General features: G+C 39.3%; 1 protein-coding gene across 1 annotated transcript in view; it reads right to left on the bottom strand.

Moving 5' to 3' along the window:
• The window catches only part of DCDC1 (doublecortin domain containing 1), a 368,535-nt gene that overhangs the window by 136,225 nt on the left and 217,461 nt on the right, over positions 1–14,849 (bottom strand). The window contains exons 18-21 of the mRNA XM_042459567.1: positions 11,404–11,522; positions 5,850–5,910; positions 2,427–2,561; positions 1,950–2,107 (exon numbers count right to left, since the gene is read on the bottom strand). Coding sequence (XP_042315501.1) covers positions 1,950–2,107; positions 2,427–2,561; positions 5,850–5,910; positions 11,404–11,522 — 473 coding nt within the window. The remainder of the gene's footprint in view (positions 1–1,949; positions 2,108–2,426; positions 2,562–5,849; positions 5,911–11,403; positions 11,523–14,849) is intronic.

Genomic DNA, 14,849 nt, shown 5'->3' with positions numbered 1-14,849 from the left:
AACCAGGCATGATTCTAGTTAGCTCCCAAAATCAGATAATGGTTCAAGGTGTTAAGGAGACAATGTTTTGCTTACACACTGTCTTCCTCTTGTATGGCTGGAAGAAATTCATAATCTTCTGCTTCCATTTTAGATTAACCAATGTTTAGTATGTTTGAGTCCTAAGGCATGATTAGGCTTAACTATGGTTTGTTCTAACAAGTCAGATTCATAAGCTGGAAAGTTCCAGTTAGAGTTACAGGGAAGTACAAACTTTCAAACTCTCCTTGAAGCTATGCTGGAAAAGAATGGTTTGTGAAAGTTTAAGAGCCACTGCAACTCAAGCATACACTAATGATTGTCAGGCTTCTCTTTCTTTTGTTTTTACTTTTTACCTGGGTGGGAGAACTGCCCTGATTCCAACCCTACAAACTCAAATAGACATTTGCAGTATCTTCAAATTTTCGTTTCTCCAGGGTAGATCAGCCTGGAATATAGAAAACCAGTTTATACCTAGAGTGAAATTTTATGAAATTATTATTTATAGAAGCAACCTTTCAGAGATGACCTAAGTCTTTATCCGAGAAAGCAAATTTATATTCATATTCAAGAATACTTTTTTCCTCAAAATTTGTAGCCAGGGACGAACAAGCCATATCCAAAGTGTCTTCCTAAAATGGTGAGACTTTTTACAAAAGAAATAACCCAAATGTGTTCCTGCAGCTCAGATATGAGTTATGACAAGTCCCTGTTGGCTCCTACCCAAAAAAGGAAAATTCTTCCCCTTGGTGTCCTTTAGCTATAGGATTCTATTTGTTAACTAAGAGGAGCCACTTCCCAGAATCAGGATAAAGTACTGTCCTCCCTGTGAAGAATGTAAAATAATGAACAATGCAATGTCTCCTTTTAAGATTGGGGGATGGCAACAAAAGCTTTTGTATATATTGCACCACTATTCTGCTTTCCAATTAGAAACACCAAATCAGCCCCCTTACTTCAAGAATGATATAAACATACCAGAATGTGCCATCTCATTAGAGGAATGAAAGATCATAATTTAAAATAGGGTGCATATGAAAGATACCATCATACTGTTCGTGTATATAAGCTATGAACTGCAAGGGATCAAGAAAGATCAAGAACACAGTATTATGTAAAATATTCCTTGAATGTTAGGATAATGGGATGAAATTACAGTAGGTATGTCTGTTTACAGGCTTGAACATATTCATATTACTGTACGATTCATAAATAAGCTTGAACATTTCAAGGTTTGCATCCATTCACAAGGAAAGAAGGTAAAATATAAAATAATAATAGGTCACATGTACAAAGCAGCTTTTATTCACACAAATGTGAATAATAAAACTCCAGTGAATATACCCAGCATGTTGTTGTCAAAATTGCAGCTTTCATTTAATTGGATACCAATGGGGTCTTCAGCTAGCCCTCCATAGTTTCAAAGTGAAAGGTTGTACAGGTTTTTTTAAAAAAAGAAATTGCTTTGGGGAGTTCCAAATACATTTGGAAGCTTTTCTACCATGTTATAGGTCAAAACTGTTTCCAATTTATAAATGTTGTACTCCTATAAGCATATTCAGCAAAACAAACCCTGTAATTGTGTACAACACCTGAAACTGACAACATTGTATTGTACTGACAAGTGTCTCATAAACATAAATGATAATCTAATGTCATACATTATAATACTCATATTACTGTACGATTCATAAATAATAGCTTAATAATAAATATCCCAATGATTCTCAGTGCTAAATGTATACATCAATCTTTTTAACTGCATAAATGTTACCCCTTTTCATTAGTTTTGATCAAAACTCCATGTCTCCTTGCAAGCCAGAGGGCTTCTGAGATATTTCAATAATATCCAGGAAATCAATCTTACACGAAACTGAAGGAAAACATCTAATGTCATTGAACAATAAATATCAGTTCTGTCAGTAGCTTACCTTTGAGCTGAGGCCTTAGGATGTTTCTCTTTTAGTTTCCTCACCAGTGCCACTGTCAGCTGCCTATTCCCCTCTAAGGGACCTTCGGGCATTAAGTGGGCGTCCAAAGGTCCTGAAAGTTGTTTCTCATTGCAATTGCAGACATTATTTTTTAGATCCTAGGAAATTAAGAACAAGCAAGTGATTAATATAGTGTTATTATGATAATACTTATTTTAATAATGCTATTTCATGAGATACTGAATTTTAACAAGTGGCATTCTCCCATGGGAAAAGGGGCTATTTTTTAAAAAGGAGACTTATAATTTGGCTCTTTCCTATTTGTTTTGCTCTTGCATATCTAGTTATTACTTTAGGTTTAACTGTTTATTTAAACAAATATAGTCAAACTGTGAACAGAAATAACATTTCCTTTCAAAATGTTTTCCACTCTTTAAAAAAAATGACTCTGACCTGCCTCTGGCTTAATACACTGACCTCTTCTGCTATGTTGCTATCTGCTTCTTGATGAAGTGCAGACTGGCCCCCATGGTGTGTGTGGTATTCCGTCTGGGTCACCTCCTCTCTTACATTTAGCTCCTCTAGGTAGGTCAGGACAAACTCAGGGTAAGCCTGTAGGAAAGGACAAAGGCAGAGTAGCAATACCAGACTGTAATCAGTAGAAGTACAACCATCTACAGTTCAGGAATCATGGGATAAAAGACTGTTGATACTGGGCAAGGTCATAACAAGTTATATCACTTACACATAACTTTGCACTTCATAAATCTTTCCTCATTTAGATTAATTTTAAGAACCTTTAGCTCACTACAGTAAATATATATGAAAATATGCAGCCCATAACAGGTAACCATTAAAAATAAGTGAAACACTGTTATGAATTTGTTAAAGATATTGTGGTTTTATCTGATGCTACAAAAGGGAGCATTACATACATGGCCCACATCCATTATCCTCCTACTCCCAAATCCTCTGTTTTGTTCAATACTGTATATAATTACTGTATTCGTTGCTTAATTTAGCCTTCTGCCTCTTAACTGGCTAACTCTGGTTTTCATGTCTCTTACCCCATATCTCTTTCTATCCATCACTTATCTATCTTTTTCTTTCATCTTGACACACGTTGACATTTTCCAATTCCCATTTTTAAATCCATCCTTAAATATCAGATTATGTTTCATTGTATCTGTATCATGTAATGATCTAAGGCTATAAACCTCAGTTTACAGTCATTATTTTCCAAACAGAAAAGAGTGCATTATAGTGGTTTATGTGTTGGGCTAGGACTCTGGGAAACCAGGGTTCAAATCTCTACCCAGCCATGGAAATCCATTGGGTGAACTTGGGCAAGTCCCATTCTTTCCTTCTCAGAGAAAGGCAATAACAAACTCCCTCTAAACAAATTCTGCTAAGAAAAGCATATGGTCAGTTTGCCTTAGAGTTGCCATAAGTTGGTAAAGGCTTGAAAAGGCAGTGTTGTATTTTAATAGTATAATAGTTGAATTCTGTTTTAATGCTCACTTTTGTAATAATAATAATAATAATAAGATCAAAGCGGGTTACAACAAGGGTATAAAACATAATACAATTTGAACAAACAGTATATACACATCATAAAAACACTCTAGAGTTAAAAACACCATAAGATTACAGAGAATAAAAACCAAAGCAAAACTAGCTAGAAGACAACTTATATGATAGGGAGAGAGCAGATATCACGACACATGGGGGAAAGCCTGTTGGAAGAGATAGGTCTTGAGCTTCTTCCTAAACAGGTCAAGGGAGGCAACAGAGCGGAGCTCGCTGGGAAGGGAGTTCCAGAGCTGCGGGGCCGAGTTAGAAAACGTCTTCTGTGCAGTCAAGGTGTACTTCGACTTAGGAACCCTCAACAATTGCTTCCCGGCCGATCTGAGAGTGCGGGGCGGATTATATGGGGAGAGGCAGTCCTCCAAGTACCTTGGGCCCAAGCCATTTAGGGCTTTATAAGTAATAACCAACGCCTTGTATTGTGCCCGGAAGCGAATAGGCAGCCAATGAAGATCTTGCAAAATAGGTGTTATGTGGCTAGTCCTGGGACATCCAGTGACTAACCTTGCTGCTATGTTCTGTACTAAGTGAAGCTTCCGGGTTTGGTACAAGGGTTGCCCCATGTAGAGCGCATTGCAGAAATCCAACTGAGAAGTTACCAGAGCATGCACCACCGTTTCAAGGTCCCCCCGGCCCAGGTAGGGTCGCAGCTGGCGTATCAGCCAAAGCTGATAACAGGTGCTCCTGACTGTCACATCCACCTGAGATGTGAGGTGGAGCGACGAGTCCAGAAGCACCCCCAGACTGCGAACTGAGTCCTTCAGGGGGAGCGTGACCCCATTCAGGACAGGTGGAGGAATCTCCTTTCCCGGGCCAGGAGAACCTATCACGAGTACTTCCATTTTCTCTGGATTCAAGCTGAGTCTGTTTTGCCTCATCCAGCCCATTACCAACTCCAGACAGGCATTTAGAGGAGAGATGCCATCCCTAGTCACTGCATCAGTCGGAGACACAGAGACACATATTTGGGTGTCATCAGTGTACTGATAACACCGCGCCCTGTGTCTCCGGATGATCTCTCCCAGCGGTTTCATGTAAATGTTGAATAGCATGGGGGACAGAATGGCTCCTTGAGGGACACCAGATGTAAGCGCCCTCTTATCGGAGCAACAGTCTCCCAGCTGAACCATCTGGAATCTGCTCGAGAGGTAGGAACGGAACCACTGGAGTGCAGTGCCCCTGATACCTAACTCCCTCAGGCGTTCCAAAAGGATACCATGGTCAGTGGTATCGAAAGCCGCTGAGATGTCCAAAAGCACTAACAGGGACACGCTACCCCTGTCCATGCTTAGACGGACATCATCGACCAGGGCGACCAGGGCAGTCTCAACTCCATAGCCCGCCCGGAAGCCAGTTTGAAATGGGTTTTTAATTATATTCTTTTCAATTGTAAGCCACTTTTGAGTTCCAGTTTTGAGGGGAAAGTGGGAGGAGGAGGAGGAGGAGGGTGATGATGATGATGATGATGATGATGATGATACCATTTTCCAAAGAGGCTTTTGTTGTTCCTTAAGCATTTATATAACATGCAATCCCATGTCCAAGACTGTCCGGTTAAGGGACTATGGGATATGTTGGAAGGCTGTGGAAGGCTATTGTGTATTGGTATAACTATGAGGATATACTAGCACATTTGCCTGCCACTGGCATTAGGTTGAAAATAAGAAGAAATGCTGGTCAGTCATTAGCAGGACAGAGGGGGCATAGTCTTACCTGACATCCAACATGCCTTTAAACCCTGCTCTGCTTTACAGTGACCACACACAATTCAGTGGAGGAAAGTCAGAAGACCATCTCCCTCCCCCTATATGCTTCATAAAGTTTGGCTAAAGTGAGCAGCTAGTCACCTCACACCACCACCACTACCCCCAGTTGGTGTGTAACCACCTCAGTGGGAATGTAGCACTGGACTATATTACTTTGGAATCAGGTCATTCACACTTAAAACACATGAAGAGGAATTATAGTGAAGAGAACTATAGAAAGGGGGCACTTTTGTGTGTTTTCAAAAATATCAACAGTCGTCAGAAAACAGATAAAACATGAACACACAAACAGTTGATTTCTAGAATTCTGATAGTCATCTAATTCATGTCCTCAGATACAAATACCCAAGCACAACACCTAATTCATTCCTACAGCTGTCATACATACAAAATATTGATAAGAAAAAGAGGGAGAACCCCATGCTACCAAATATAACAGCTACAAGTGCCCCTAATGTGTAAAGTACATATAACAGTCTGAATGTTCTGAAAATGAGGAATGAATATGTCAAAGTTGTCCTTAAAAATACCTATAAATCACACATACCTTTGAATGGATACAGCCATCATTTTGAAATGTCCAGTACTGATATATATTGTTTTTGTCTCTGTAAGAAAAAAAATTGGTGAAGTGATAGTATATTCTATTTATTTATCACCAGATTCACAGCACAATCCTATGTATGGTATATGTAAAAATAATCCCAGTGTGCTCAGTTGGGTTTACTATGAGATAAGTGTGCACAAAACTAAAGATTTAGTTATCATATTTCAATTCATCAGTCAGTAATTCAACTGCATTTGGTAAATTTATTCTTCAAATTAATCTCACACACTAATAAAAAGACTGTAATTGGAATGTATTTTCAAAACAGAGACAACTCTAAGAGGAAGCTGATTTGCTTATCTTTTCATCAAAATAAATGCTACTTGTATATGTACTTAAGCCTGACCTCTTAAATCCACCTTAAAGGGAAAATTCAAATTTCTACTCTACCTGACAGGCAGATATCATCAGACACCTGAAACTGTAGCCAGCCTCTGTTTCTACCTCCAAAGAAGATGCAGGAGTGCCCTTAGTTAAATTCCCCCCAAATTCTAGATATTACTGTGTGGAGTGGTAAGACGCCTATCACTCAGTGATAAGGGTTTGAATACATACAGGTGGTTCAACCCTGGCCAGAATACTCTGGGCTACTCCCAAAGTATTCTGCCCCCAAAACTGCCCTGAATTCCCGCCATTATCTAGTCACTCTGGAGCATTGCCAGCCATTTGTCTACACACACGTCCCACTGTGCCCCCTTCTTCCAGTGCTACTGGTGCAATTTGCTCCCCTCAAGGTAAAAAACAAGGTACCCAGCATTGATCACATGGCTGGGCATCTTGCTGTGACCTAAGAGGGAGCGACTTGTGCCAAGTGGCACAGCAGGGTGCATGTTTACACCGCTGCTGGGCATTGCTTTAGAGTGCTCCAAATTTCAACAGGTAAATTATTTTAAACTGGATTAAGGGAAGGATGACCCAGATCCAATACAAAACTGGTTTCATGTGATGAAGATAATCTGCAGTCAAAATGGGGCTTTGGCTCAGCATTGTGAAGTCAGCTTATGATGAGGGCAAGGGGAAACCTGTTTAAATTATGTGTCTAGATAACAGTTAGGTTACAAGCATATATGCTCATACGTAAAGAAGATCTATTGAAAACAATGGCACCTAAAATAGAAAATGGCTAACTTAAACCCCATTATTGTTGATGGGTCTATTATAATACAGACTCAGTTGCATTAATTAAGCTTGACACCATGGACCATGGATCCAGCATCCATCTTTCACACTATTTAATCCTCAAACCTCAAGAAAAGCGATTCCAAAGCTTAAGCTTTTTTCTAGTGTATGCTACAGCAAGATTAACTTTGTTCCTAATCCTAGCTTGTTTTAACTGTTTTAACAGCTTATTTTTATTAAATTGCATTTTATTCTTTTAACCTGAGGTTTGAATTGTTTTAACACTGTGAATTATTTTATTTTATTTTAATGTTCACTTTTTGTATGTTTTAATGGAACTGCTATTTTAAATTGTGAACCAATTTGAGTCCCAATTTTGCAGAGAAAGTGGGATACAAATACATATGGGGGGAGGCTTTAGAAAGGGACTGCTCTAGAGTATACAGTATACAGTAAGATATGCAACTAGATGTTACACATGCAATTATTGCTAAAAATGAAAGTGTTATAAGGTAGAAATTATTCCTTTAATACAATTTGAAACCGGCACACTAAACCAGAATTCATTATTAACTGTCTTTATTAGACTGTAGCTCACTGTAAGAAAAATGCTAGTTCTTGCCTTAGAAATTTGGCTCAGATGACCTATTATTCCTAGTAGTCTTTATATGAAAGACTTTCAGGTGATCATCTCAACTCCTGTCTGTTCTCTGTCCATACACAAACTCTCTAAGAATATGTTGCTTACATAACCATATTTTCATAACCAAATGGCAGTTTGTGCAACTAAGGTTGACATGAAAGGACATACTCCAAATTGGTCTGTGGTATCTTTTTAAAAGATATCTTGATCACATGGCATTAATGCATTCAAGTACGTGATGGATAGACAGCCTTCTATATGATGACCCTCAAAAGGTGAGAATATCCATCATCACATTAAAAAAGCTGTCAAGACGGATCTCTTCCGGCAGGCCTTTCCAGATTAACCATCCCGGCCTGGGCTCCCTGATCCCCTCTTTCCTCTCGTGGCCCCATCTTCAGTGATGGTTGAGGATCTCCAGAGGGACACCAGAGTTTTTAGTTTGTTTTAATTATGTTTTATGTTTTGATATTGTGTTTTTAATCTGTCATATTTTTTAATACTTTCATAAGGAGGGGAGGGATTATAATGTTTTTAATTTTATATTTTACTCTGTTATATTTACTGTTGTCAACCGCCCGGATTGGTTCGCCACAGGACAGTATTATTATTACATTTACACACAATCTTCTAACTTGGGTTGGCTCACAATATTAGTACATATCATGCTTTGGATAAATGACACTGGGAAATGGATGAAAAAGTTCAGGTGAGTATTGATTTAATTGTGCAATCTTCTGGAAAATCTTAAATAACATGTCCTAGTGATATTTTAACCTCTGGCTAATCCTTTGATTAGTGTGTGGCATTCCAACTCAGAGATAACACAGTCAGAAAACAGTAGAGCATGAATTCAATCCTAAGTAGCATGAGCAGAAGAGAATTCATGCAAGGCAATTCCTTCCATCACTTTCCTCACCTTGTATAAAAACCTCTCTGGAATAGTAAAATTTGTTGGAGCTAAAAGGTAGAGTTAGAGAGAGCTAGTGTGGTGTAGTGGTTTAAGCATTGGGCTATACGCTGGAGACCGGGATCTGAATCCTTACTTGGCCATGGAAACCTACTGGATGCCCTTGGGCAAGTCACAAACTCTCAGCTTCAGAAAAAACAGTGACAGGGTCACCTTAGGGTCACCATAAATCAGACACAACTTAAAGACATACAACAACAAATAGTGTTAGAATACTCATTATGTCCAGCTGGGCCTCCAGACGACAGTTTTTGGTATGGAATAAAGAAGAAAAAAAACCTATGTTCTCTAGCATAGAAAGGTTGGATTTTCTGTAGCTAGGACTGTGTAAGACTAAGAACAGAGATGTAGGCCCGGTTCAGATGGTCGTGATAGGATGCCCTCGTCACGTGACGAGGGCGTCAAAATGGTGGCGCCCTGTACAGATGGGCGCCACCATCATGTGACGGACGCCTAGTGTCCACACGTCGTGGTGCCATTATGATGTCGCAAGTGTGCCATTATCGCACCACAAGAAGAGCCTACTTTTTGCAGGTTCTTTTTGGTCTGCGGGGAAGTCCCACAGTCTGGAGGCTGCGGCTTCCCCACGGACCAAAGCCAGGCACCGGGAGACTGTCCTTTTTGGATGATCTGTCCCACACTATTGTTTATTTATTTGATATGGTCTGTCATCTCAAGTGAAACAGCATGGTGTAGTGGTTTGAGTGTTGGAGATCAAAATTAAAATCCCAGCTTAGCCATGGAAACCTACTGGGTGACCCTCGGCAAGTCAAGGTCTCTCAGCCTTAAAGGAAGGAAAAGACAAATCTATGAAGAAATCTTGCCAAGAAAACCTTGCAATGTTTTTTTCATAAGTTAAAGTTGACTCAATGACATATAACAACAACAACCATATAAAAACTGTAAGACCCAGACTTTCTTGCTCATGGACAGGACATAGAGATGTTTGTTTGAAAGGCAGAGCAAAGTCATGAGACCATTAAAAGTTCCTTCTTCTTTGTAGGAGAGATGAGAGGGAAAGAGAGAGATTATGACTACTAAATAAGATTTCTAAGAAACAACGACAATTAATTTTCTGTGAAGTGTGCATATCCCTGTGGATTTTTTGCACACTGTCAGTGACTATAGCAGGAGGTAAAAGAAATTTCAGCAAGCTAGTACTCATCAAAAACTGCAGATACTCTACAATGCTGTACAATGGGGCAATAACAGTTAAGCCACATAGCCAGTTTAATAAATTGACTTTGAAGGTCTAATTCATGATTTTGCAATGGCTAGAATAACAACACTTTTGAATTAATTTGCCTAATATTTGCAGTCGCAATCATCAAGTAGAAAAAAATACATCGAAAGGCTAATTTGAAAATAACCTAATTACCATAAGGTTTCAAAACAGTAAATTCATTGAACCTTCAGGTGTCATTACTACATAAAAATAGCAAAGACAATCCTCCTTCAGAAATGTAAAATTTTGAACAGTGTTGCAGGTCTATATCATCTTACAGGCTCAACCAGATCGGGGCCACGGCAACCTCATGCCGCGGCCTCGATCTGGCCTTCCAAAGGAGCAAAAAGGAGCTGCAAAAAGTGTCAGGAGTGTAGGTGTAGGCTGTTGTTATGATATGATGTTGATAAGATGTCTTAAATAAAAATAATTTTAAAAAACTATTTGTAAAAACAAATCCTGCAAATCTTAGAACTTGGCACCTAGGAAAATTTCTTCTCCTATCAGTGATGTAGACTTGAGTCAATTGACTCAGATACAAGTCATTTCAATGACTTGACTTGGACTTGACTCAACTTGTGGCTTCTATATTTTTAACAACACACTATATTTTTAGCACCATTCACTTTGAGCATCAGGCAAGACTCTCCAAAAAGCACAAGGCACATTTCTTGGAGGAGAATTGTGTTAACCTTCAGATTTCAGGTGGAAGGTTCTAAATCTGTTGAAAAGCTTTAGAAGGCTCCTCCTATGTGCAGTGGGGACAGAGTGCCAAGCAGACTCAAGCCCTGCCTCAAGCCCATTGTCTCACATGTTTACTGTTGCCCCCAAGAAACACACATCACCTCCTTTTTTCTTGTTAAAGTTGGCTCCCAGACTTGAGACTTGACTTGAATGTATTTTGCAAGAACTTGAGACTCAACTTGAGGCTAGAAGACAGAGCCTTGAGACTTGACTTGAGACGTGTACTAAAAGACTTGAATACATCACTATCTCCTATACACTTCTATACCTATACTCTGCTGTCCATAACTGGAACCTATTTTGGAGATCCTCCATCAACTAAATTTGGACAAAGACTCTTACTTCTACTATTTTTTATTAACATCCTAGATAGGCATTGTCAATGCCAACTTACTGTAATTAATAAGCTGTAGAATGTCTATTGAGAAATCCAGATGCATGCTCTGCATCTTCATGATGGATTCCAAACCCACACAGAATATGCCATACATTTCTTATTTTCTTTTAAAGGGCAGAGACTCTTAAAATGTCACTATACTAATGTATAGTAAACATAAATATCACTTTCATCCATCGCCTTTTCCCTCCTGGCTATTTCCGAAGAATCTTCACAGGTGATTTAACATAAGTCAAGAAGGGGATGTCTGACAGAAATTTATTATTCCAAAAGAAATGGCAGGATAAAGATAATTTAGATATTACACAGTTACAACCATTAAATTACAAAATATATAAGGACACTTTCTGATAACACTTCAAGGAACACTGTTATTTTAAAAAAAATTATCAATACCTTTTTTGTAGATTTAACTTAAAGCCTTCAAGAGGTATGCCATCCTGCATCACAGCTCTGATTGGACAACCAACAGCCAGACAGCTTTGTACTATAGCTCGACTTAGAATCATTCCAGTCTTTCAATGAATGGGGGAAAAGGGTTTGAATAAGTTAAAAGAACCAGAAAATTCAACAATGTGTTACAAATAGAGAGGTCATTATGCCTGGATAACTCAGGATATTAACAGTTGGAGAAACTGAAACACTATCCACAACTTAGCAGTCAATGAGCCCTGCTCAGAACCAGTGATCTTCTGTACAACAAGGGTGGCATTTTACAGTTCAGTGCAAAATAGAACAGACCCTTGATATCTTCATTTGTCCTTTTCCTCTGCATATTTCACAGTGCAACGATTTAGGGTCCATAACGTGTCACTTGCTATACTTCTAACTACAGAGTTTACTTGAAATATGTATGCACAGGAAAAAAGTTCAGTGAACTGCAAAGATTGCAACAAATCTATAGTCATTGAGTCAATTTAAAGTTTTACCTCAAATCTGAAAAAAATGTTAACATCCTTAAAGCCTTTTGTTTCAGAAATAGTAGCTCTACAAGAAATATACAGCAGCAAGAGGGTTGTTATAAGTGCAATCTTGTCATTGCCTCTTATATTTTCTTTCTTTCAAGAATTAAGGCTGCAGTTCTAAACTCACTTACCTGGCACTAAGGCTCAGTAAAAACAATATGGCTTGCTTCTGACTAACAATGGCTTTGACTAGGTTTCAGGAGAGATGTTAATATTGGTTATAAAAACCAGGAAGTTAAATTGCATTATTTATGAAGATTAGCCATTGTTCTTGTTCACAATTTATATCTCATGCCACCATTTCTACAAACAAGTTCAAGTGTCTCCCTCCCTTCTTTCATTTATAGTCCAATGATCTCTTTAATGTTCAATCTCCACATTAGGAAGTTTATCACATGGGAGGCTAAGTGCCCAAATCTCGTGCAAAACCGGGATTTAAATCTCAGAAAAATCCTGCAAAAGCGGGTCGTTTTCAGACACATTGGGAGCATTGAGCATTAATCTGACATTTGGACAAAATCAGTGGCTTTTTATATTTGTGAAAATCTCGAAAGTCAAAAGTGGCAAATTTTGTCCAATTTCTGTGCATGTTAATGTCGGATTTATGCTCAGTGCCCCTGACGTTGTCTGAAAACGATCCTGCTTTTGCAGGATTTTCCACTTTCAGTCTGGGATGCTCCCCAATGTCATCTCAAAAAGATCCCACTTTTGCAGGATTTTCTCGATTTAAATCCCGTTTCTGCATGGGATAAACTCCATGTGATAAACTCCTAGGAAATGCAACATCAGGCTTAAGGGTCCTTCATTAGAGGTACTCTACAATGGATTAACATGACATTAGCATCTAATCTCATTCCATGTTTGCTGTTTGCCTTTGACACTGTTATAGTGTACTCGCATATTGCAACACCCACGATTCATTCACTTTCAATCCGTTCTAATTCAAAGGCAATGGCAAATGCATCTTCATACAGAGCAGTTGATATGACCACAATGAAAAGACTAAATTGCTTTTTGGCTTTACTCATATGTGTTCTATCAAACCGAACTACCATTTGTTTTCAAATGAACACCATGGATTATATGGCATACTACTTTGAAATCACCTTCTGTTAAGTTTTAACTAACTGTATAAACATTATTTATGTTAAATATTTAACTATAATTCTGCATAAACTTTGGTTCAATAAAGCAAATTCACAACTATAAAAACTATTATATAAAACAATTGTAGCTGAAAATGAGAGGCAGTGTGGTGTAGTGATCTGAGCACTGGACTACAGCTCTGGAGACCATGGAGGTTTTTAAGCAGAGGCTGGATGGCCATCTGTTGGGGATGCTTTGATTGAGATTTCCTGCCTGGCAGGGGACTGGACTGGATGGCCCCTGTGATCTCTTCCAACTCTATGATTCTATGGTTTGAATCCCTGCTTGGCCATGGAAATCACTGGGTGATTTTGGGCAAGTTACACTCTCTCAGCCTTAGAGGAAGTCAAAGTCAAAACCTCCTCTGATCAAATTTTACAAAGAAACCCCCATGATAGATTTGCCTTAGGGTCTCCATAAATCAGAAACAACTTGACACACAAAAACAACAATAACTGGAAATACTGCTACTCACTGCTAAGCTGAAAAAGTGTGGGGAGAGGGGGGCAGCAGCCTAGGACCTAATGCTGGAAAATCAAACCAACTTAGTTTGATTTACATAAACCTCGCTGGAGGGGGAGTATTCTCTCCTAGCTTTGTTTGTCTGCATTCTCTGTGCAACAGCAAGTGAAGTTGGGGATGGGTAGAATTGCAATGGTCTATCAGAACTCCATCACCCAAACATATTATATCCCAGTGTCTGCTGGGTTTGAGTGTGTACATTTGAAAGTGGGCAACACAGTAGAATAGAGATTCTGTTGGTCTACCCCACTACTCAATAATCTCTTCCTCAACAGGTTGAGCTGGTCCTGGCAATGTGTTGGCTTGTGGTGCTGGGGAACTTCAACATCCATGCAGAGGCCACTCTGACAGGAGCCACTCAGAACTTCATGTGCTTCATGATAATCTTGAGTCAGTCCCAATTAATATCTGGGAGTCACTCATGTTGCTGGATGACAGTCATCTGGAGCGGAGGAACTAGACTTAATGGGACTTGAAGCCTCTGAAGGGATGGAGGACTGATTGAGATGTTCCATGGCAAGACAGTTATGGATCCAGAAGGGTTACTGATGGCTCCTGGATAATTTCTTGTTTGACAGGACAAGTTATCCTGTCAAAGCCCTGGAAATAATTCAAAGAAATAATTCTTCTCTGCCACCACTGGATCCACAATGCGTTGTCCAGAAGAGCTGTCTTGACTGGTCAGGGGCCTTCTATGTAGACCACACAGCTGCCTGCTGTGAAGAATGTGCACATAAATGTACTCAGATTTAATGTTTGATGTGAGTCCAGTGGATATAACCTCAGTTCCTGATCTTTGTTACTGGATATGTTTCAATTTGTCCAGACTGAGAATGTGGAGAGGATCTTTGGAGAGGCAATAGCCAACACATGCCTACTGGATCCATTTCTCCCTGACTCATGAAAGCAGCCAGAGGGGGACTGGTATGTGAGTAAGAGGAGTGGTGAATACCTCACTGCAGCAAAGCAGCTTTTCATTCTGTCTAAAAAAGTCTGTGGTGAGGCCTTTATGACAAAACTCTCCCTGATGCCAATGACACTGACCAGACTCCAATGCCATCTGGGGTGGCAGCAAGGTTCTAGAGTGCATGGTGGTTTCCCAAGTCCAAGAATTCCTGAATGAAATGGATTGTCATGGTATCTCTCGAGAATTGGGAGCACCTTTTTATACAGAGGTTCCACTATTTCTTGGAGGGTTGAAGGTCATGC

Source organism: Sceloporus undulatus, chromosome 1 (assembly GCF_019175285.1).
Source record: "Sceloporus undulatus isolate JIND9_A2432 ecotype Alabama chromosome 1, SceUnd_v1.1, whole genome shotgun sequence".
Lineage (NCBI taxonomy): Eukaryota > Metazoa > Chordata > Lepidosauria > Squamata > Phrynosomatidae > Sceloporus > Sceloporus undulatus.
Note: the sequence above shows the minus strand (reverse complement) of the source record. Positions and strands in the feature narration are given on the sequence as shown.